The 21,011-nt window shown below is 56.2% G+C and overlaps 6 protein-coding genes across 6 annotated transcripts; 3 read left to right on the top strand and 3 right to left on the bottom strand.

Moving 5' to 3' along the window:
* Positions 1-2,032: 2,032 nt before the first annotated feature.
* SPBR_07544 (uncharacterized protein) lies at positions 2,033-3,092 on the top strand (the record flags this gene model as incomplete). Its single annotated transcript, XM_040765798.1, has 3 exons — positions 2,033-2,330; positions 2,470-2,532; positions 2,719-3,092. 3 exons carry the CDS (start codon positions 2,033-2,035, stop codon positions 3,090-3,092), a joined length of 735 nt encoding a protein of 244 aa, XP_040616096.1.
* Positions 3,093-5,406: 2,314 nt separating this feature from the next.
* Positions 5,407-8,637, bottom strand: SPBR_06496 (116 kDa U5 small nuclear ribonucleoprotein component; the record flags this gene model as incomplete). The annotated part of the gene is made up of 4 exons (XM_040764752.1): positions 5,407-5,975; positions 6,085-8,319; positions 8,419-8,561; positions 8,618-8,637. 4 exons carry the CDS (start codon positions 8,635-8,637, stop codon positions 5,407-5,409), a joined length of 2,967 nt encoding a protein of 988 aa, XP_040616097.1.
* Positions 8,638-9,471: 834 nt separating this feature from the next.
* Positions 9,472-10,102, top strand: SPBR_07863 (uncharacterized protein; the record flags this gene model as incomplete). The annotated part of the gene is made up of 3 exons (XM_040766117.1): positions 9,472-9,487; positions 9,641-9,838; positions 9,939-10,102. The coding sequence occupies 3 exons, from the start codon at positions 9,472-9,474 to the stop codon at positions 10,100-10,102; spliced, it is 378 nt and encodes a 125-aa protein (XP_040616098.1).
* Positions 10,103-11,015: 913 nt separating this feature from the next.
* On the bottom strand, positions 11,016-12,190 carry SPBR_07433 (fructose-bisphosphate aldolase, class II; the record flags this gene model as incomplete). The annotated part of the gene is made up of 2 exons (XM_040765687.1): positions 11,016-11,763; positions 11,850-12,190. The coding sequence occupies 2 exons, from the start codon at positions 12,188-12,190 to the stop codon at positions 11,016-11,018; spliced, it is 1,089 nt and encodes a 362-aa protein (XP_040616099.1).
* Positions 12,191-14,233: 2,043 nt separating this feature from the next.
* On the top strand, positions 14,234-18,544 carry SPBR_06381 (Ran-binding protein; the record flags this gene model as incomplete). Its single annotated transcript, XM_040764638.1, has 1 exon — positions 14,234-18,544. One exon carries the CDS (start codon positions 14,234-14,236, stop codon positions 18,542-18,544), a length of 4,311 nt encoding a protein of 1,436 aa, XP_040616100.1.
* A 676-nt stretch (positions 18,545-19,220) lies between these two features.
* Positions 19,221-20,644, bottom strand: SPBR_07235 (oxalate decarboxylase oxdC; the record flags this gene model as incomplete). The annotated part of the gene is made up of 3 exons (XM_040765489.1): positions 19,221-19,413; positions 19,496-19,617; positions 19,733-20,644. 3 exons carry the CDS (start codon positions 20,642-20,644, stop codon positions 19,221-19,223), a joined length of 1,227 nt encoding a protein of 408 aa, XP_040616101.1.
* Between the last annotated feature and the right edge of the window lie 367 nt (positions 20,645-21,011).

Here is a 21,011-nt window from a genome sequence, read left to right on the forward strand (position 1 = left end):
CGTGTGGAGCTGTGCGAGCCTCACAACTTGGTCGTGAGGAAGAAAGGAGTAAGCGGAAGGGGAAAAGCTTCCCACACTAACGGGCCGTGGGCAGGCGCGGGAGGCAGGAGTCTGTTGAATTTGAAGTAGCATTTGCGACTCGCGCTGTCAGTACGAAATACAACGTTTTACTTTGCATCTTTTGTTTACGAGATGGAAAGACAAGGTGTGAGCATCGTGGCAAGGTGTAGGGGGCGTACACAGGAGACCGCTGTAGCCACAAAGCCTCACTGAGAAATGCGTCGAGCGAGAAGGCCCCGGACTATGGTGGTCGTCATCGCCATGCAGCCGCTGCCTGTTGCGATGTTGTAATGCTGACGAATACGGAGTCTCCGCCAGTGTGTCCCGTTCAGCCGCGATGTCGTATTGCAGTCGTACTCCGTATACGTATTTTGTCCTTTTTTGTCTAACATGCTCGATACCTTCTCAAAGACGAAAAGAGAGCGACGGTGTTCACGGAGAAGAGCAAATCAACGAATCCACACCGAACGAACGACCACACATGAAGCTCCGTTGTACAAGTAAAAGAGACATTGTAACGACTGTGTTCGTTCGAGGTCAGCTGCAGGAGCAAACAAGTAGAGGCTTTTGCGGCCCCTTCTTGGTACAAAATAAGCAGAAGCCGGCGACGAAAAGTGACATGGGATGTGATTAACGGCCAGGCCACCTATATCTCACGAGTATGGGGTGCAGCATCTCGCGTAATGTTCGCAATCATGTGAGCTTCTTGGGAATTAAAAGGCGGAGCTTGGCACAAAAAAAACAAATCTTCTTTCTCCTAGGAGAGATAAGATGAGCATGGGATGAGATAATCTGCAAGGCTGTACGAGGTACGTCGTACTATTGAGGCGGGCAATCAACAGCGGGCAATGTTGAAGTACCACTCCCCACGATCGAGCTTTATCAAAGGGCGGCTGTTCCTTGCAGGGCCGCCCGGTAACAAAAGCCAGCGGAGCAATGTACGAATCGAGACCATCTTATTTTATTTTTGTATTGTTTCCGGGACTGGTAAGAGCTAAATTACGGAGTAAAGTAAGGATGTTTCCAACAGGCGGGTGATACAGTGCCGAGGTGAAAAGAATATGACTCCGTTACAATACGAAGACAGGGATGGCCCTGTACGGCATACGACTGATAAGATATGTCTCTTACACACATTTCGCACACATGGCCTGGCTGGGAAACGGGAAACAAATACCAGCCATGCATGAACACTGATTTTGGCAGTGTTTTTAAAATTACCGTTTTCTTTTCGGTTCTTTTTACGTTCTAGTTTCTTTCTTTTGTCTTCTTTTCCGTTTCGTCATGCCTTCTCAGGTCCGTTCACCCGCGCTGGCTTGGTGCATGTCCTTCCAGAGAGAGCAATACGCCTGGGGCAAGCCATCCGATGCAATCCATTATGGCCAGTCGACAACGTGCATGTAAGCAACTATGATGGCTCGCTGTCTTTGGCGCATTGTGGTTAACAGTGGGCTATTGGCAAAGTGTGGGGCGTCGACGTCAGTGGCGGTGGCTTCCTGTTTCAACGACTGTTAGCCACTGGGACCTGCCTGTAAAATATCGTCAGTGGCGCCTGCAAACAAGGAAACTATGGGAAGGCGAGTTCGCCTGGCACAAAGAGCAGTCACTCTGCCACCTTCGTACCTTCCACCGCAACTGTCGCTAGTCTCTAGAACTGTCCCTATCACAACCTTCACTTACTTTTCGACAAAATCACTGGTCGGCAGTTGAACGGCCACCGCTCACGGTACCAGGCAACAACAACCAGTCGCGGGCCTCGATGGCACTGCCAATACGCCGCTGGGCCGGATAAACGTAAAACCTAGGCCGCATGTCAAGCTAAAGAACGACCGGCTGCGGACCTGAATCTGACAAATTCGATATCGACATTGGAATCGACATCGCCATCAACGACAGAGTTTTACGGCACCGCTTCTCAGTCTCGTGTTGTTTTCAAGTCACCCATTCCCGTGTCATACAGCATACGTTCGCCATGGCCGAGCTTCAGAACGCCAACCCTGTGATCCTCAACGCCGCCCAGCTGCCCAGCCGGCGCTTGGGCAAGGACACGGCATCGAACCGGGGACCCGAGTTCAAGTTTGACGACATCCTCGCCCCCAAGACAAAGTCGGCCGGTGGTGCTGCCTCGTCGTGGGCCGCTCCTGCTGTGGCTCCGCCGTCCCCGCTGTCGTCAGTGTCGTCGGGTGATGCCTACGATGACGTCGAGGCATTCGGCGGGGATGACGGCGATGTTTTCACCGAGGAGCCCATCGACGAACAGGAGATCTACGGTAAGTCTTTTTGTACTTGCGTTAAATTGTCGTTCTGTGCGCGCGTGTTGTCCTGCCTATGGTGGTTCGTTGCAATTTGTCCTGATATAACGGCCAAAAGGCATATCAGCCTCGGCGTCAACGTTTCGGACAATTGCAGATATCACATTCCAGCAGCGGCAACGATACAACAGCATCCCCTCGTTCTGCGTTCCCGTGAACTGTGTTTTGTTTCCTCATCCTTTGTGTTAAGCTTTTGCGTTCCATGCTCTCGCCTTTCACCAGGAACAAGACGCCCCTCACACCTATGTATAGAGCGATGTGAGAGACAAAAGTGCGCCCCGCTAACGTTTCAACCCCGTTTCTTCTCACCCCCCCGGCCAACCAGACTTAATCTCCACGATTTCAGATCCCGAGCACCCGCACACGCTGGGCCAGCTTTCTGTTGTCAACTTGCCCGACATTCGCATTACACCTTCGCCCACCTCCGCCGAGGCCAAGGCGGCCGCCAACGACCCCAATGCGCTGACGCAGGTCCTCGTCTACGTCACCCCAACCATAAACCACTGCTCGCTCGTCACCGTCATTGGTCTCGCCATCCGCGTGCGCCTCGAGCAGACGCTACCACCCAACTACCGCGTCGATATCCAGGTCAAGGAGGGCGCCCACGCCCAGGACGACCAGGTCACCAAGCAGCTGTCCGACAAGGAGCGCGTGGCTGCGGCGCTGGAGAACGACACGCTGCGCGGTGTGCTGGACAAGATGCTCGAAACGTGCCAGTGATGCAACCATGATTCGCGTAAGATCGACTCTTCCGTTTTGACCCTCCACCTTTTTCATCCCGCCCGCCCTACCAACGTTGGAGAATGCCAATACCCACGCCACCCGCTGCGCAGTTTTGCATATTGCAATGGTCCTATTTTTACCTGCCCTCTACGATTTACCGGGAAATATTGATCCAAGGCAAACCGCATGGTCAGCCATGAACCTGCGTCTCCCCCAAGAAATTCAAGACCTCGTGACAAGGTGAAGGCCAGGCCCAGACCCTACAGGTACTAAGTACTCAGATAAGCATTGCAAATGCCGGGTTCCTCGCAATGGGCTTACTATGGGCTGAAGCAAACGATCGTCGCTGCGCAGCCCAGGTCGATGTTCAGTGTCATGTGGCTGTCGTATGTACGAATCGCCTTCTGTTGCGAAAATGCAAGAATGCGGCCGATCTGTTCTGCATTGCAGTTGTTGTCATGCACGTAACAGTGCATAAAAGCAGAAAGGGCGAAACGGGGCCAAGCCACGTGCCCGAGCACGATGTCGACAATAACTTGTGGTGCACAAGGGGGGAACAAAGGACAAGAAAGAGAAGGGAAATCCGGCGTCCAGATGCCTGACGAGAGGTGGGCACGGACAGAAAATACTGCCATACTAAGAACAATCAACGGACTATATCATGAAAATGAACAAGGATTTGCAAAGTCGCAAACGCGCACACAAATGCAAAAGCACAGCCGCCCAAATGTCAAGGCGCCTGCCGTAGTTTGACGATGCACTGCCCGCCCTCGCCTTGTTTTTCATATTATGCCGACAGCAGACCCGGAATGGCTACGCCTCTTTGTTTCCCGAATTCTTCGTGCCCCTGGAAGCGGTCATGGCAGAGGCTGTTACGAACGACGACGGTCGCAGGCGCGGGACAATACATTAGTGATGGGGACATGGCGGCACAGTCGCAGCGCTTGCGTACGTCCCACATGAAGGCGACGCAATTACGTCGTAGACAAACTCGCCGGAGGTGCAGGGGAACGGACAGAGCAAAACCCTAAATGGTCAGAGTGGAGTGCGGGCTGTTGAAGGTTGTTAAAGTAGGGGTTGTTGTTATTTTGGTACAAAGGAATAGACTATTCAAATGCAGTTTTATTTTGAGTAAAACCATTGTACCATTTTAATTTATTTGGTGGGGAATAATCCCATATCTGTATTTCCTAATAATCAATAAGTCTATATTGACGTTTGTTTTATGTTGTATTTTATTTAAAATCAAATATAAAAGTACGTGAAAAAAGAAAGAAACTGTAGAAACGAAACGAATTCTAACATAAATTCACCAACATATCGCCATCCACCACACGATACGACATATAACACGACATATAACTGACACGCGTAAACGCGTACGCACAACCCGTAGATTGCTCCTCACAAGAGGCTACCCATGATAAATTATACTCACACAGTGGCTTATTATCGTTACATTCGGTAAACTTAAGAAACAATGTAGCATCAGCTGCTTGGAATGTCCGGAAAACAAGAAACAAAATATAATAGCAGCTACGGAAAAGAAAAAAAGCATGGTCAAAAAGAAAAGAAGATGACGAGAATACGAACCCCCCAAAAGCAAGGAACAAAACAACATATTGTTCCTCGGCAAGTCCCGCTTTATTATACAGGGAAGATGACAGACAGACAGAATAGGTCATTTGTTATCAGATATAGTGACAGGGCCAGATATAAGCCTCTAAATCGAGCCGAGGACCGTATCATCCAAACCATCTATTGGCCTGTGTATTATTTACACATCCGGACTAAACTCCGTAGGTCGTTGCCGCCATATTGGGCCAATCGCAACTGTCTGCCAAAAACGAACGCCTGGCGAGGCCGACCTGTTTGCTGGTACTGGCACTCTGCACCTGCACGGCAAAGGAGAGAACAAAAGACCTTGGACCAAGCCTCATGGGATGTTGGCATCCCAGCCCTATATTTGTCGCTTCTATAGTTTAAAACAACCCCTGAACTAGCGGGAATAAACGTCCCAAGACTCCCCAAAAGAGATGAGATGGGAAACGTCCGACTGTCGAACACATGCGTGGAACGAAAACAAAAGGTGTAAATTCGCCGGGATACATGCATGACCTTGCGCGTTCGTATCGTAAAGGAAGAAAGGAAAGAAAGACGTGACGAAAATCAAGGAACATCAAGGAACATCAAGAAAATCAAGAAAATCAAATGTGACCCTCACCATCGCTCCGTTTTTAGAGGAACATAGACATAGCCAATGACCATCAAGAAAGAAATTAAAAGGGTGTTAAAAATAGTCCTCCCCATTTTATGAGCCCTCCTCCAGCGTCCCGCTCGATACCAGCTCGCTGTACAGCTCCGGCTCCAGGAACTTGCCAATGGACACGTCCTCGCTGAGACCCTTGCGCTTCCGCGTCTTGAGCACAAAGTCCCGTGCCGTGCCCTGCACCGGCGCCATCTGCATCGGCCGCAAAATCACATCGCGGTCCAGTGGGTCGCCCGGCACGACCTGCCACCGGTCAAACACGAGACTGACGAGGCCTGTGTTGTCGGACGAGATGCGGAAGTCCGTCTCAAAGCCAAACGAGTCGATGACGGGCAGCAGGCCGACGGTGCGCGACAAATTGGTGCCGGGAATACCGACGTCCGTCAGCACGTGGCCGCGGCGCTGCGACAGGATCTGGTACAGCTTGGAGGACGCGGCCTCCGGGCCGGTCATCGAGACGGTGTAGACGGGCTCCATAAGTCGCGGAGACGACAGCATAAACGAGCCGTAGCAGGCACGGCGGGCCGTCGGGATAATCTGGCCGCCGCCACGGTAGATGGTCTCTTGCGCGAGCGTGACGTCTGTGAGCTTGAACTTGATGTTGCGGATGGCTAACATATGTTAGCACGTTGGCGAGCACGTATAAAAAATCAAATCCAGATAAAATGACAAAAAAAAAGAAAGAAAAAGGAAGAAAAAAAAGTGCCACGGGTAACTCACGTTCTTCACAGAGAGGGCCTTCCCGCGTGGCCCAGCTAAAGCCCTGCCGGATCGACTCCTTGACCGTGTTGAGCATCTTCTTGTCGACCTCGCCCGGCAGCGTGTCGTCCTGCAGCAGGTTGGCGCCCATCTCCTCCGGCCCAAAGGCCCAGACGCTGCGCGATGCCAGCAGATCCCAGTCGTACTTGTCCTGCAAGAACTTGGCCGTCTTGCGCACGGGGTCTTTGATGCGCACGGCGCCCGACTCAATGTCCCCCGCCAGGCCCTCCTCCAGCGGCTCGGCCACCATCGTCAGCCGGTTCTTCTTGTTGGGCGTCAGCGTCCAGCACCGCGTGGCCGACTCGTCCACGACCGTCTCGCAGAACCGCGTCAGCGGGTCCGACACCTTGATCTCCATGTCCGCATACTGCAGCCGCAGGTCGTGCATCACGCAGTCCATGTACATCTCGCCCGTGCCGATCAGGATGTGCTCGCCCGACTCCTCGACCTTGGTCGTGATGAGCGGGTAGCTCTTGTTGATCTTGCGGATGCCGTCCAGCATCTTGGGCAGCTCCGACGGGTTGACCGGCTCCACCGCAATCTTGAACACCGACTCCGTGTAGTGCGTCACCGGCTTGAAGATGTACGCGTCCTCGTCGTCCGCAAAGTGCCGCGCCACCACCGTCGCCGACTTGACGATCGAGTTGTCCACGCCGCCCAGCAGCACCCAGTTGCCTGCCGGCACGCCGTCGGTCGGCACGTTGTAGCGCGTCTCCGGGATCCACACGTCGGAAATCTGCGCCGGCGCCATGTCCTCCTCGTCGTCCAGCGAGTAGCCCTCCCCCAGCACGCGCACCTCCGTGCCGGGCCGCGCAATGCCGCTGAACACGCGGCCCAGCGCGTGGAAGCTCTTGGCGTCCGGCGCGCTGTACAGCTTGGTGACCTCCATCACCAGCGGGCCGTCCTGGTCGCAGGCGCCAATGGACTCGGCCACCTTGGTGTCGAGCGGGCCCGTGTAATACCGCTGCAGATGGCGCGCGGACGCCTCGACGGGCGACGGGACGTGCGCCACGACCATGTCGACAAAGGCGGCGGGCGGGCCGAAGAACTGGGCGCACACCAGGTTGAGCAGCACACGGGCGTCCGCCTTGTACTGCGACGGCTTGAGCGCGATGCCGAGCGGCGCCAGGAACGCCTTGAGGTCCTGCGGGTTCTCGCTGATGGTGTGCGTGAACAGCTTGTAGATGGGCTCGAGCACAAAGTGCACAAACGAGCGCTTGGCGTTGTCCTCGACAGCCTTGCGCGTAAACGACCGCTTCTTGGGGTTGAAGAAGACGTCGCCCCACAGCCGCTTGGCAAACTCGCCCGTGTCCATGGCGCCGAAGCTGTCGGCGTACATCTTGGCAAACGACGCCAGCGTGAAGCACCACTTCATGTCCGTGCAGGCAAAGAGCACGTTGCCCTTTTCGGGGCTGACGCGCCTGCGGTCGTCCGCCTCGCCCGGCAGCGTCTCGAAAATCACCTTGTTGACCGCCTCGATGGTGCTCTTGAGCTTGTAGTACGCGTCCGTCGGCGGCAGCTTGAGCTCGAGGATCAGCCGGTCCACCTTGTTCACAATCAGCGTGAGCGGCAGGCCCTCGAGCATCGCGTGCCGCACCACCATTTCCGTGTGCAGCTGCACGCCCTCCACGACGTCCACCACGAGACACACGCCGTCGACGAGCCGCAGCGCCGACGCCACCTCGTCGGCAAAGTCGACGTGGCCCGGCGTGTCGATGAGGTTGATGAGGTGCGACTTGCCCTTGGTCGACGGCAGCACCAGGCTCATGGGCGCGCTCCGCGTCGACACGCCACGCTCCCGCTCCAGCACGTGCACGTCCGTGTACCGCAGCTGCTCGTCGCGGCTCCGGCCGGACCGCTGCTCCAGCCGCTCGCCAATGTCGTGCGTCTCCAGCACCAGCATGTCCACAAACGCCGTCTTGCCGTGGTGCAGGTGGCCCGCAAAGGCCACGTTTCGTATTTGCTCGGGGAAGTTCATGAGGTCTGCCATGAACCCGCGGTCGAAAAACACGGGCGGCAGGTCCGCCTCCTCAACGGCAAACTTCTTCTGCTCGACCGGCGCCACAATCGGCTCGCTCAGCGGCTGTGCATCCTCCTCCTGCACCAGTGCCTCCACCTCGCTCCCGTATACTTGTGCGGCAGTCGGGTAGTACTGTTTGTCTTCGTGCAGGACGACGGCGTTCGACGGTCCTTCGTCTAGAGGCAGCGAAACAGAAACATGTCAGCAAACACATTCGGCCCCCTCTCTCTCCCACTCTCCCTCTCCCCATTGGCCGGGAATACGGGCAAACCTACCGTCCACCTCCATCAGTTCCTGCCCCACGCCATCCTCGCCTACCTCCTCGTCATCCCCGTAGACGTAGTTGTCGGCATCGGCGTCGCCCTGCTCCGACCCCTCGTCCGAAGCTTCGGGCTCCTCGCCGATGAAGTTGCCAAACCTGGTGGGCGCATTAGCAATGGGAGACGCATGGTGTTGGAGGGCTGGGCTACTTACTCGTCGTATAAATCATCCATCGCGACAGACCAGCGTGTTGAGATCTGACAAGACGTGGGGGTTGTGCGCGCACGCTTTTGTGCCTGTGCCTATGCCTGTGCCTGGGACGTTTTGGACGCGCCACGCTTCTGCGAAAAAGCTTCCAGCGAAACTCGGCGCTAGCGGACAAGGCTGACGTGCGCTGTGAGTGGCCAGTGTGGGAGGAGGGGAGCTTTCAGATCTCGGTCGCACCTTCCGCCCCAAGTGCGAATTCTGGCCTGCGCACGTGACCAAGTCGGATCCCGGTTTGGTCCTCCTTGCAATGACTTAGTATGTCGTACCTTCCTCCGATCTTTGATCATGGGCACTGCCAATTTGATTTGCCAGTTTGGCAACTGCGGCCCACAGGCGGATGGTAAACGCCCAACCCGCACTGCCATAGCGGGCCAAATAGGTGGAGAGGCACTACCGTCGCAGAAAGCCAGCAACCCCATTCAGTAAAGCTTGCGAGCAAAGTTGGGGGCCAAAGGCCCAAAACTGCAGGCACACATGACAAGATCGTCTCGCCGAGGTTCACATGCTGCTGCTGTGCTGATTCAAGCGTCATCATAGCATACCCCAGAATGCCGAACGGGGAAGGATGGGGGCTTCCCTGCCATAACTACATAACTAAACGTAGTTTCCCCAGATCTATTTCTTCTTGCCCCTTTCCCTTCCCCCTTCTTCTTCCCTTTCCTTTTTTGTTTTATTTTCAACCTCATTTCATCCCATCCAAACTTTTGTATTCCCAGCCACCGAGCTCGACTGCATACTTATCTGTCTCCGCACTATCCGCATTTTTTTTGCATCGTCACCGTCACACGACTACATTCAAAATGGGTATCTCCAACGGTAAGTCATTTGTCGTCCTCTCCATTTCGCAAACGTTGGGGGGTGGTGGACGATATTGCGATGCGCCGCCGATGGCGGTGAGACTGCAGGCACTGCGCACCCTATTTTTTTGCGCAAGAATGCAGCATGCTGACATGCGTCCCCGGCACATAGACAAGTTCCCCTCCTCCGTGGCTTTCGATGCCATCAACGACGTCCTTAGCAACAGCGAGGCCGATCGCAAGGATGCCATCAAGAACGGCAAGGCCGTGTTCGGTATCACCCTGAAGAACCCTGCCGGCGAGACCGAGAGCTGGTTCATTGACCTCGCCAAGGAGGGCAAGGTCGTCCAGGGCCTCGACAAGTCTGATGGTAGGTCCTACCCCCGGATCGCTTCGGATACCCGGGGACTTTTTTGTCGCCGGCCTTTTGTTTTACCTTTTTTGTCTCGCTTTCGCTAACACATCCGCAGTCGAGCTCCGCCTCTCTGACGAGGACTTTGGCAAGCTCGTCATGGGCAAGGCCAAGGCCCAGGGTCTGTTCATGTCCGGCAAGCTCAAGATCAAGGGCAACGTTATGAAGGCTGCCAAGCTGGAGCCCATTCTCAACAAGTCCCGGTCCAAGGCGAAGTTGTAAATCAGCCTTGATTCCCAACATACGAACACGGAAAAAAGAACAGCATCTCAGCGTCTCATCCTACAAAGACGCCAAGACAGACAAGTGGACTGTTTGTCCCGGCGTTTGGGTCAGATGCGACCGGTGACGCCTTGCCCTGAGGGGCGGATTGGGAACGGGACGGGTTTTAATTGCCTGCCTTTTGGGCGGTGCCTGTAATATCTTTATTGTTACCATGCTGAGGCGGAAACCACCGCCGACAGCCGTTGTATATTTTTCGAGTATCGTTTGCTAGACCTATCAAAAACAAATACCTTGCACCTACTCTGTATATGAATGCTTCGTATCTTATTCTGCGACGGTGACCGCTTTTGCGATTATGCGATGACGCCGCACGTTGTCGCAAACGGACTGGTTGCTGACAACAGCGAGCAACTCAGCGATCGTGTCTTGGAATTGACGCTATGCGCCTTTCTATGCGCGTTTTGACGAGACTCTTACTTGTGAGAGTGGGGGTCACATGGCTTTTGTACAGTGCATATCACAATTCAAACTGTGTCCGTAATTGACAAATCTCCAACATCCGGTACACTTTTCCGCTAGTTGACAGTTCTAAACGGCAGAGGTACAGTGCCAGATTCAACGGTCTTACTGTTACAGTATCGGCGGCATCCAATGTGCACGATTTTCAAATGCAGAACGGTTGACTGGCTTTCGACAGGCCACTCAAGCACCGCGGGATATTGATAAACGGGATCAGGAGAATTCTGCAAGGTAGAATTTCCATTATTATTCTTCATTGGTTTGATCCCACAAATATATGAGTGAAATAGAAAGGATCACTGGGCCTTACAGAAACCGCCAATAAGCCTGGACACACACAAAAAAAAAAAAGGAAAAAGAGCAAAATTCAGATAAATGCCTCTTTTCTTCCTTACAGCTGGCCAGCGGCGCCAAAGTCCTTGAGGGCCTCCTCAACACGGGCCTTCATGGTCTTCTCACCCTCGCGCACCCACACGCGGGGGTCGTACTTCTTCTTGTTGGGCTTGTCAGCGCCCTCGGGGTTGCCGACCTGGGTCTTCAGGTAGTCAATGTTCTTGGTGATGTAGTCGCGGTGGCCGACCAGGTAGGCCCACTGCAGATCGGTGTCGAGGTTGACCTTGACGACGCCGTGCGAGATGGCGTCGCTGAACTCCTTCTTGGACGAGCCGGAGCCGCCGTGGAAGACGAAGAAGACGGGCTTGCCCGACTTGTCCGAGAGCTTCTCGGAGACGTACGCCTGGTGCTTGCCCAGCAGCTCGGGGTGCAGGCGCACGTTGCCAGGGTGGTAGACGCCGTGGACGTTGCCGAACGCAGCGGCAATGCTAAAGTAGGGGGCAATGGCGCTCAGGGTCTGCTGGATCTGCCAGACGTCCTCGGGCTGCGTGTACAGGGCGGCGTTGTCGACGTCCTCGTTGTTGACACCGTCCTCCTCGCCACCGGTCAGACCGACCTCCATCTCGAGCCACTGCTTCCACGGCGCCACGCGCTTGAAGTACTTGGCAGTGATCTCAATGTTCTCCTCGAGCGGCTCCTCCGACAGGTCGAGCATGTGGCTGGAGAACAGGGGATGGCCGTGCTCCTTGAAGAAGGCCTCGTCGGCGTCGAGCATGCCGTCGAACCAGGGCAGGAGCTTCTTGGCGCTGTCATCCGAAATTGTTAGTCGACGCACGACCGGGCAAAAAAAAGACAAAATAGAAACAAAAGTTCACAAAAACAAACGACCTACCAGTGGTCGGTGTGCAGAACAACCGGGATGCCGTAGATGGGGGCAATCGAGCGGATGAAGTGGGCGGCAGCGACGGCACCAGCAACAGACGCCTCCTGCTTCTCCTTGCTGTTTGCCACGCCCTTGCCGGCGAAGTAGGCAGCACCGCCCTGCGAGGTCTGCAGGATGATGGGCGACTTGGCGTCACGGGCGCCCTCGAGGGCAGCAATGACAGTCGACGACGAGGTGACGTTGATGGCCGGGATGGCGAACTGCTTCTCCTGGGCGTACTGGAACAGCTTCAGCACGTCATCGCCGTAGATGACGCCCGGCTTGAGGTTGAGGTCGCTGAGGATGCCCATGGTTGCGGTGTTGGAGCGAATTGGGGGTGGTGGTGCGAGGGCTGCTTCGGTGATGGGAGGTGTTGTTAGTGTTTGTTGACCAAGGGAGAGAGGGGTTAGCAGGTGCTAAGAGGGGCACGAAAATATATATAGTTGACTGGATCTGGAGATTTCGCTGGGGGTGGGGCGGAGCTTCAGCAGCAAACGATACGTATTTCAGCGAGAAACGAGGGATAAAAAAGAGACGATATGGATCGAGGCAAAAAACCGTCAATTGGAGCTACGGAGCAGCGAGCGGATGGCCGAAGCTCTTTATAACAACCTTGCAACAAACACGACCCAAGACCCAGTGCCAAGGTAAGAAGGACAAAAGGAGGGGCTTTGTCTGACGAAAAGAGGAAGAGCACTTCCAGTGACGAAGTCCGGATTAACACGCTCCTGCCTCTTGTCTTCCCCCCGAGTGCCGCTTGTGCGTGCCCCTTCTGCCCCTTCTTGTTTTACTGCGTCATGCGCCTATCAGGAAAGACCGTCCCAGAGCCGGAGGCTGGACGCACGAATTGCTGCCAGTGGCCAATCGTAGGGCATGCCAATGCCAATGCCTGTGGTGATGCCCGAGGCTTTGCGAAATTAGCGCTTGTTCGGCGGCATTGCCCACTACCATGTCCCGAAAGTCCCCTTACCAATGGGCTTATTTTTCCTGCTTCTCCCTGCTCCTGGTCACCTGTTACTGCGAACTTCTCGTCTCCCTGGCCCGTGCACGACTGCTCTTTCCCAGGTTTGGAGAACAGCTACCCGAAGACCCCACGCGCGCCACGATCTGCTGCGCTTGCTACTGTGCACATGGCGGTTTCCCTTCGTCCTGGGAAGGGGAGGGCAGTAGCGTTCCTTCTTATTTTCGTGTCGTCGCTTCATAGTTCCGTCCAGTTGCTGCTCCTGCCTTCCTGGGCAACGACCGACCTGGACGGGCAGTTGGAAGCCGAGCCACCTGCTATACTGATGCTCTGCGGATGCATTTCATGGATTCGGGAAATTACGACGGAACAATGCTGTAGCCAGCGGTGGCTCGCGGTTTGTGGCTCGTGGCCCATAGGTCGTCGCCTGTCGGCACCGGTCTGTTGCTCTTGCTCGGGGTGTTTCACGAGGCAGGCGCCACCGGCACATCAACCGCTGGCGCCCGTCCTGCCCTATTTGGCTTTCTCTGACACCAAACATAAAGCATCCGAAGCTGTGTTTCCGGTCGCAGTTTCCTTCTAGTAATCGTTTTACCGTGGTGCTTCGCGAACTGAGGCAAACGACCAGGGAAACTGCGATACTAATGTTTACATGTTCACACATTCACTATTCTAGAGAAACAATCAGTGAATATACCGCGCCGATATTCATTGGCGGCTAGTGAACGACGTCCAGTAGATAAATTGCCGGAGTCAGACACGCTGCAGCTTCCGTAAAGCAAAGCGCGTGCGCACTGCGGAGGGAGCACGTCTGCCGCAGTCGCACTATGGCTTTCTTACATAACTATTTCCATGCAACTAAGCAGACGTACTGAAGCTCGTCCCAGCCCAACCGATTGGGCTGTCCTGTTCCTTCCCTCCACACAATTCTTAGTCCACACACTGGTTAGCGCCTTCTCTTTCACTGCGCGTTCCTTCCACTTTCTGTCAATGCCCTTGTTCGCTCCTTCCTTCTTGTAGCGCCCCCCTGGTGCACTGCACGCGCCACATCATCAATATTTTTTGGTCTCCAAATTTTTTCTCCCCCAGTCGCGACTTTCACGCATCTGCCCATCGCGATATCCATCAACGCGACTTTCCCCCTTTCTCCTTTTCGTCGCCCGTCGCCACGCATCAACAGGCGCATCCTCTCCTTTTGAATTTTCATTTCTCCACGTGCATTTGTTTTTGTTTTTCTTCTTTCATCGCACCTCCTTTTAATACACGCAGAGCTCGCGCCACAGTGTCGATGCATTCCATTTGAGCTTCATTTTCTGCCTGCTCTGAAGCCTAATTACCCTCCCAAAACCGTCGCCGTCATCGATCGTCCCAACGGAGCAGATCAACCATCATCATGGAGACCCCTCAGAAGCGGCCAAAGTCTTGGTTTAGCAGCCTGACGGGCCTGGTCAGCGCCGGCCGCAATTCTTCTCGGGAGGCCACAACCACATCCGCCGCAACGCCGACCCCGAAGACGAGCACGAACCTCATGAACGGCGATCGTGCATCGTCCCGCATCCGCCTGGCGCGGCCAGACGAGCAGGCTACACCAGCACGTTACTCGGGCACGTTTTCTGCACCACCTGTCGAGTCCCCCGAAAGCCCTGCCAAACGCGCCTCTCCGACGCAATTGGCCCAGCGGAAAATCCATGACCGCGTTCAGGGCCCGTCCGGCCGTCTCGGCACGTCCTCGAACACTGCAAGCAGCAACCCCTCCAACACCTACTCCTACGGCAACAGCCACAACCTCTACTCGAGCAGCAGCCTGGGCAGACCGACCTCGACACCGCGGAGAACCAACTTCTCCTCCGCAACGACACCACGCAACATGTTCCGCGACTCAATGGCCCGCGACATGCCCGCCTTCACTTTCACACCGCGCGTCCCTGTCAACACGCTGCGTGGCAGCTTTCCCGCAACGACGCCAGGCCGGTCGCATCGCGCTCCTGGTGCTGAGCTGAGCGCGCGCGAGATGGCCAAGGTCACGTCGAGCGAACTTTTCCAGCAGAAGATCCCCGACCCCGACCCAAAGCTGAGCGCCGAGGCGATGACCGACATGCTCCCGAGCGATCTGAGAGCCGGCGGCCAGTCCGTGTATGCCAACGAATTCTTGGCGCACCTGTGCCCGCCCGACTTCAACGAGGAGCAGCGCAACCAGTTCTTTTGTATCCTGGATCTTCGCCGGCTCAAATACGCTGCCGATGAGGTGTTTTTGAAGAAGGACTGGAAGCTGAACATTTCAAACTTTGCAAAAGAGTACGAGAAGAACCGGAGCCTTATCATGCTCCGCTATGGTCTGTACGAGTTCAAGACGGTCAAGGTGTCCAAGGACACCTTTACAAAGTGGAAACAGGACCACAACATCCCTAGCGTGCCTGGTGAGGAGGACGAGGAGGAGCTCATGGTCAACCCGGCCGACTTGTCCAAGTCGGCGAGGTCGTCGTCGAAGCCCAATGGCACCGAGGGCATCCTACGCACTGGAAAGCGCAAGGCACAGGACAACATTGACCCGAACGCCACGACGTCCAACGCGTCCACCTTCCAGCCCACCAAGAAGCGGACACGTGCCGACGGCTCCAAAGTGGCCGCTGACCGCGAGCCGCTCCTCGAGTCAAGCACCCCTTCGCTCAATAAGACAAAGCGGAAGGCTACGAGAGCCGAGGGCGTGGACCAGCTCCAGCGTGCCAAGCAGCAAAAGCCGACACCCGCCGGTACGCCTTCATCTACGCCATCGGCTACCAAGGCCTTCTTCGAGAAGGTTGCAAACTCCCCTGCCAAAGAGACTGCACCATCTTCGGCAGCCGGTACCCCTACGATCAAGGTCACCCAGCCCTCGCTCGATGGCCCCTCCGGTGGTACCAAAAACACCACTTCACCATTCAAGTCCAGCGCCCTAGCATCGTCCACGAAGCCTTCTACGAACGGTAGTTTGGCTCGGTCGGTCCTGGAGAGCGGCTTGAAATCTGCGTCTGGTGCTGCACAGAACAGCAATATCTTTGGTTATCTGTCAGACGCCAGCTCCGCCAAGGGCAGCGGCAACGATAACGCGGATGCGGATGGCGAGGATACGGACGATTCTGACGCCGATGGCCAGGACGAATCTGAAGCCCAAGAGGGCAGTGACAACCAGAGTGCTTCCGTCAGTGGAAGTGCATCAGTTGCGCAACCCTCTGCGTCTCTTTTCGCCCCCAAGTCAGCCAACCCCCTGCTCGCCGCTTCTTCGCAGAATGCCTCTGCCAGCTCGTCTGAGGCTTCGGATGCCACGCCTAGCCGCAGTCTCTTCGACCGTGTGAACAAGGGCTCGGACGGACAGCCGATCCGTATGTTTGGTGGCAACGATGGTTCTTCCCCGTCTTTCCAGTCAGCACCTGCGGCCGCGTCTTCGGCTACACCCCTCTTTGGCAGCAAGCCCACTTCTGAGCGTGCCAGTCCAGAAAAGGAGCCGGCAACGTCGTCGCTGTTTGGCGGTGCCAACAAGACGTGGACGCCGGATAGCCCAATCAAATTCGCTGGCGGTGCCTCGACAACGCCAGGCAAGCCTCTGTTTGGCAGCGCTCCTTCCACCACACCTGCGGCGGCAGGCGGCAGCACCACCATTTCGTCTCCCTTTAAGTTTGGCACCGCGGCCGCTCCCGCTAGCAGTGCGACGGCACCGGCCACAGAGAAACCTGCTGCTTCCGAGAAGCCAGCTGATGACAAGGCCGCTGATGACAAGGCCCCGGCGGACAGCTCCAAGGAGTCGACATCCGCTACCCCCGCAGCTGCCGCACCGCCTTTGTTCGCATTTTCGAACAAGTCTGCTGAAACGGGCTCGTCAACGCCGTCTCTTTTCGGTGCATCGGTCACAAAGGCACCAGAATCTTCTTCGACCGGCTCTCTGTTTGGTGCTGCCGCCACGCCGGCGACTGGCCCATCGACCCTGTTCGGCAAGGCTCCATCCACCACACCTTCCTCTGTACCTGCTTTTGGCGCCTCGCAGACGCTCTTTGGCAATGCTACTAAGACAGACACGCCCTCCTTTGGCCAAAAACGGTCTGCTGACGAGGACTCTGCGCCGAAGGCTGCACCGTCTCTGTTTGGAAATGCGGCGAAGAGCGGTGACTCCAACACCAACGACGAACCGCAGGCAAAGAAGACCATGTTTGGCGCTTCATCAAGTGGCCCTGCGGCGCCTGGATCCTCGACCCCTCTGTTTTCCTTTGGTGCTCCCAAGACGGACGGTGATGCGGACAAGTCTTCCAGCAGCGCGACATCGAAGGCGCAGGAGAATAAGCCGCTCTTTGGCAGCGCCCCCGTTGGCGGCGCTACAGAGGCCCCAAAAACGCAGTCTCCCAGTCTGTTCGGCAACTCCACGCCTTCTACGGCACCTGCGGCACCTGCGGCCACCGCGGCGTCTACCCCGTTGTTCAGTTTTGGCGGCAACAATACCACCACGCCTGCTGCCCAGCCGTCTGGAGATGCTATCTTTTCATTCGGCGCGTCTAGCTCCCAGCCGCAGCAGAGCTCAGCTCCTGCTCCCTCAACCGGTTTCAGCTTTGGCGGCGGTAGCGACGCTGGCTCTGTTGGTTCGGGAGGCTCGTCATTCACTTTCAACGCTGGAGGCGCAGGCGGTGCCAGCCAGCCTTTCCGCAACCCATTCGCACCAGGTGCTGATTCGTCCGCTGCCAGCCAACCGCCATCGTCGTTCAGCTTTGGTGCCGGTGGCGCTGACGGCCAGTCGTCCACACCAAGCACGTCCATGTTCCAGTTTGGTGGTGGCGCGCCGGCTGCCACTCCGACTGCAAGCACTGGCGGTGCTGGTGGACTCTTCTCTTTTGGCGGTGGCTCCCAGACCACGGAGCCTGCGACGACGCCGGGCAACAGCTTCGGCGGCGGCGCAGCCTCTGCCGGCAACGGCTCGGCAATCTTCAGCTTCGGCGGCGGAACGCCGGCCCAAGCAAGCGGCACGCCGCTCTTTGGCCAGCAGAAGCCTGCTGGCGCGCCAATGTTCAATCTCGCCCCACCCATGGGCGGAGCATCATCAGGTACTAGTAAGTTTCATATCAGACCCAACCATGGCGTATCCATGAGGAGAGGAACATCCGTTGACCGTCTGGACTTAGACACCCCCTTCACCAATCTCGGTGGCGCCTCTAGCCTGGCTACTACACCGGCCTCTGGCACTCCCGAGCCTGGTGCCACGCAAGACAATACGGATAATTCTGGACACCAGGCTGACGGAGATGAGGCCCCACAGGAACAAATCAGTTTAACCGACGGCGGGCCGGGCGAGGAGGACGAGGCCGCCGTCCATGAGGTGCGTGCCAAGGCCCTCCGACTCTCGACCGGCAACGACGACTCGGGAAGCGAATCGCCCGCGGCCAAGGAGAAAAAGAGCCCGTGGAAGACGGAAGGTGTGGGCCCGCTGCGCGTGCTCAAGAACAAGACAACCGGCCACATTCGTCTTTTGCTGCGGGCCGAACCGCGCGGACACGTGGCTCTGAACCGAGCGCTCCTCCCCGACTTTACCTACAAGCCGGAACCCAACGCCAAATACGTCAAGTTGACAACGTCAAACGAGGCCGGCAACGGCCTGGAGACGTGGATGCTCCAGGTCAAGACAAAGGAGGCGGCCCAGAAGCTTGCCGAGGTGCTCGAGGAGCACAAGGCGTCCAACAAAAAGTAGTCGACAACGATGCGCATCGACGACCGGTTTTTTTTTTAGTATCACCTGCCTCTCCCACCCCTTACCATTTCCCCCTTTCCCCCTCCATTTTTCGTCTATATTGTCTCACCTTGTACCTTATTCCCTACACTATTTAATGTTGCGAGACCTGCATATGTTTTCTACGGAGTTTTCTGTTGTTCTTGTATGTTGCTCTTTCATTTTCGTTCCTTTTCATTTCGTACCTCCGTTTTTATAATTTGGCTTTTAGTGGAGTTTCTTGGAAGGCCGGACCAGCATCATCTATTTCACACTTGCGTTTTATCGGCCCCATCACTGAGTTATTTGCAACAGAGCTGAGCTGTGCGTGCGTGCATGGAAAAAAAGAATCATCGGAAAGGAGCATACATGGCTTGTTTGTCCAGAAAAGGGAGGCCCCGTTTCGTCATTTTATTCAATAAAAGAGGATTTCAAAAGAGAAGTCATGGCTTGCGTTCGTTTAGCCAGAGGGCATCCGTGTTCGTTATGTGTTGTCTTGTGCTTCGTTACTCTTTTGACTCGTCACTTCTGTCATCGCCGAGACTGTATCTGTGCGACAAGAGCCAACATTCTATGTAATTAATTTCTACAACACAAACCCAGCACTTTTCCAATCACACGTTTTGGATTTCTCCTCTTTGCCCTGCCTGCCGCATGCCTACGGCAGAAGGACCTGCTTCTCCTTCTTGAGCTGGTTGACGAAACTCAGAGGCACTTTGAGGGTCTGGGAAACGATGTCGGCGGGGGTCAGGGCCAGCCACTGGGTCAGCGAAATGTCGGCGACGCGGTCCGACTTGTAGATCTCGATCCAAACGAGGTCATCGGTCTCGGAAGTGTTCTCAATATAGTGGCTGCGGAAGTTAGCATCGACGACAAGCAACGGGCAACAACGGCAACAACGACGACAACGGTGACGACGAAAGAAGCACTCACCCCGAGTTGTCCGGGAAAGCAGCGGTGTCACCAGGCCCAAAGTCGAACGTGCGGGCATTGCCGCCGCCAATGAAGACGGTGGCCCTGGCGGTGCCGTTGTGGAAGTACAGCCATTCTTGGGCCTGAGCGTGTTAGCCAATCTGGGTCGACGTCGGTGATAGCCCAAAACGAGAAAAGAAAAAAAAAAAAAAAAAAAAAACAAGGAGACACAGAGAGCGAGAGAAAGAGTGAGCTCACATTCGGGTGCCAGTGCATCTCGCGCAAACCGCCCGGCTTGAGGGTCACGATGGCGGCAACAATGGTCTTGGCAATGGGAAACTTGGTTGAGTCGACCTTGTACAGCGAGCCGCCGCCGCCGGGGGTGGAGTCAGGCTCGTGCTGGTACGTGCGGTACACGTATGTGGTGGACGCGTTGACGTTGCTGCCGAGCGAGGGCGGGTTGGCGACGGAGTCATTGGCCGCCGAAACAGTGGCGTTGATAATGTACGGGTCGGTGGTCGGCACGTTGGCGAAGACGGACTCGTTGACGCCAAAGTTCTTGGCCAGGATGCTCTTGGGCGTGTGTGCGACCCAGTCGTCGACCATGAAGGTGGTGCCGACCTTGTCAAAGTCGGCGTCGTCAAAGACGAGCAGGTACTCGTTCTGGTCCTCGAGGCCCTGGACGGTGTGGGCGACGCCTTTGGGGAAGTACCAGATGTCGCCGTACTCGAGGCGCTCGACCTGGTACTGGCCATTCTCGTCGACCGCGGAGAGGAGGATGGCGCCGGCATAGACGATGCCCCACTCGGCAACGCGGTGCCAGTGCAACTCACGCAGCGAGCCCTTGGTCAGGTGCTGCTGGGCGGCGGCGACGGTGTTGCTCGAGGGCAGGTCGGTGACGACGGTCTCGCGCGTCCAGCCGCCCTTGAACAGCTTAGTCTTGGAGTCGGAGAAGCTCCACTTGAGGTTGGGCACGGTGCCGGCGTCACTGGTGGGCAGCTCGCCGAGGTTGTCCGGGTTTTGGGCGTCGAGAGCGGCGTTGGTGCCACCGAGTATCGGGGCGCCCTTTCCGGATCCGTCTTCAGGCTGCGGCTTGACGGACCGGGCCTCAAGCGAGCGGGCCACGACGCTCGATGCGGCAAGAGCGATGGACAGCACGTTGAGCTTCATGGTGAATGAGGAAACTGGGGACTGAAAACGAGTAAAGCAAACAAAGGTCTATCAGAGGGCCTACAAAAGAGAACGAAGAGGTTTTGAGAGCATCATGGCCAAGCCACCAGGAGAGGGACAAGCTGATATTTATATATCTGTTTGCGGCCCTCGACCATGCCTTTATTTGTCAATAAGCTTTCCTACGCCTTCGCAAGCTCCCGTCAAGCTTGTTCGTCCCATCCACCGCACCCCTCCTCGCGGCACCCCCATCACGGCTTGCAGTTTGCAGGCTAATCTGCACCTTGGCCGTGCTGGACCCCGACGAGCGAGCTGTGATTTGCCGGCAGCCGGGTGGCGCAACGGTACGTCTTTACCTTTGTGGGTT

This window comes from Sporothrix brasiliensis (assembly GCF_000820605.1).
Source record: "Sporothrix brasiliensis 5110 chromosome Unknown Cont20, whole genome shotgun sequence".
NCBI classification, from domain to species: domain Eukaryota; kingdom Fungi; phylum Ascomycota; class Sordariomycetes; order Ophiostomatales; family Ophiostomataceae; genus Sporothrix; species Sporothrix brasiliensis.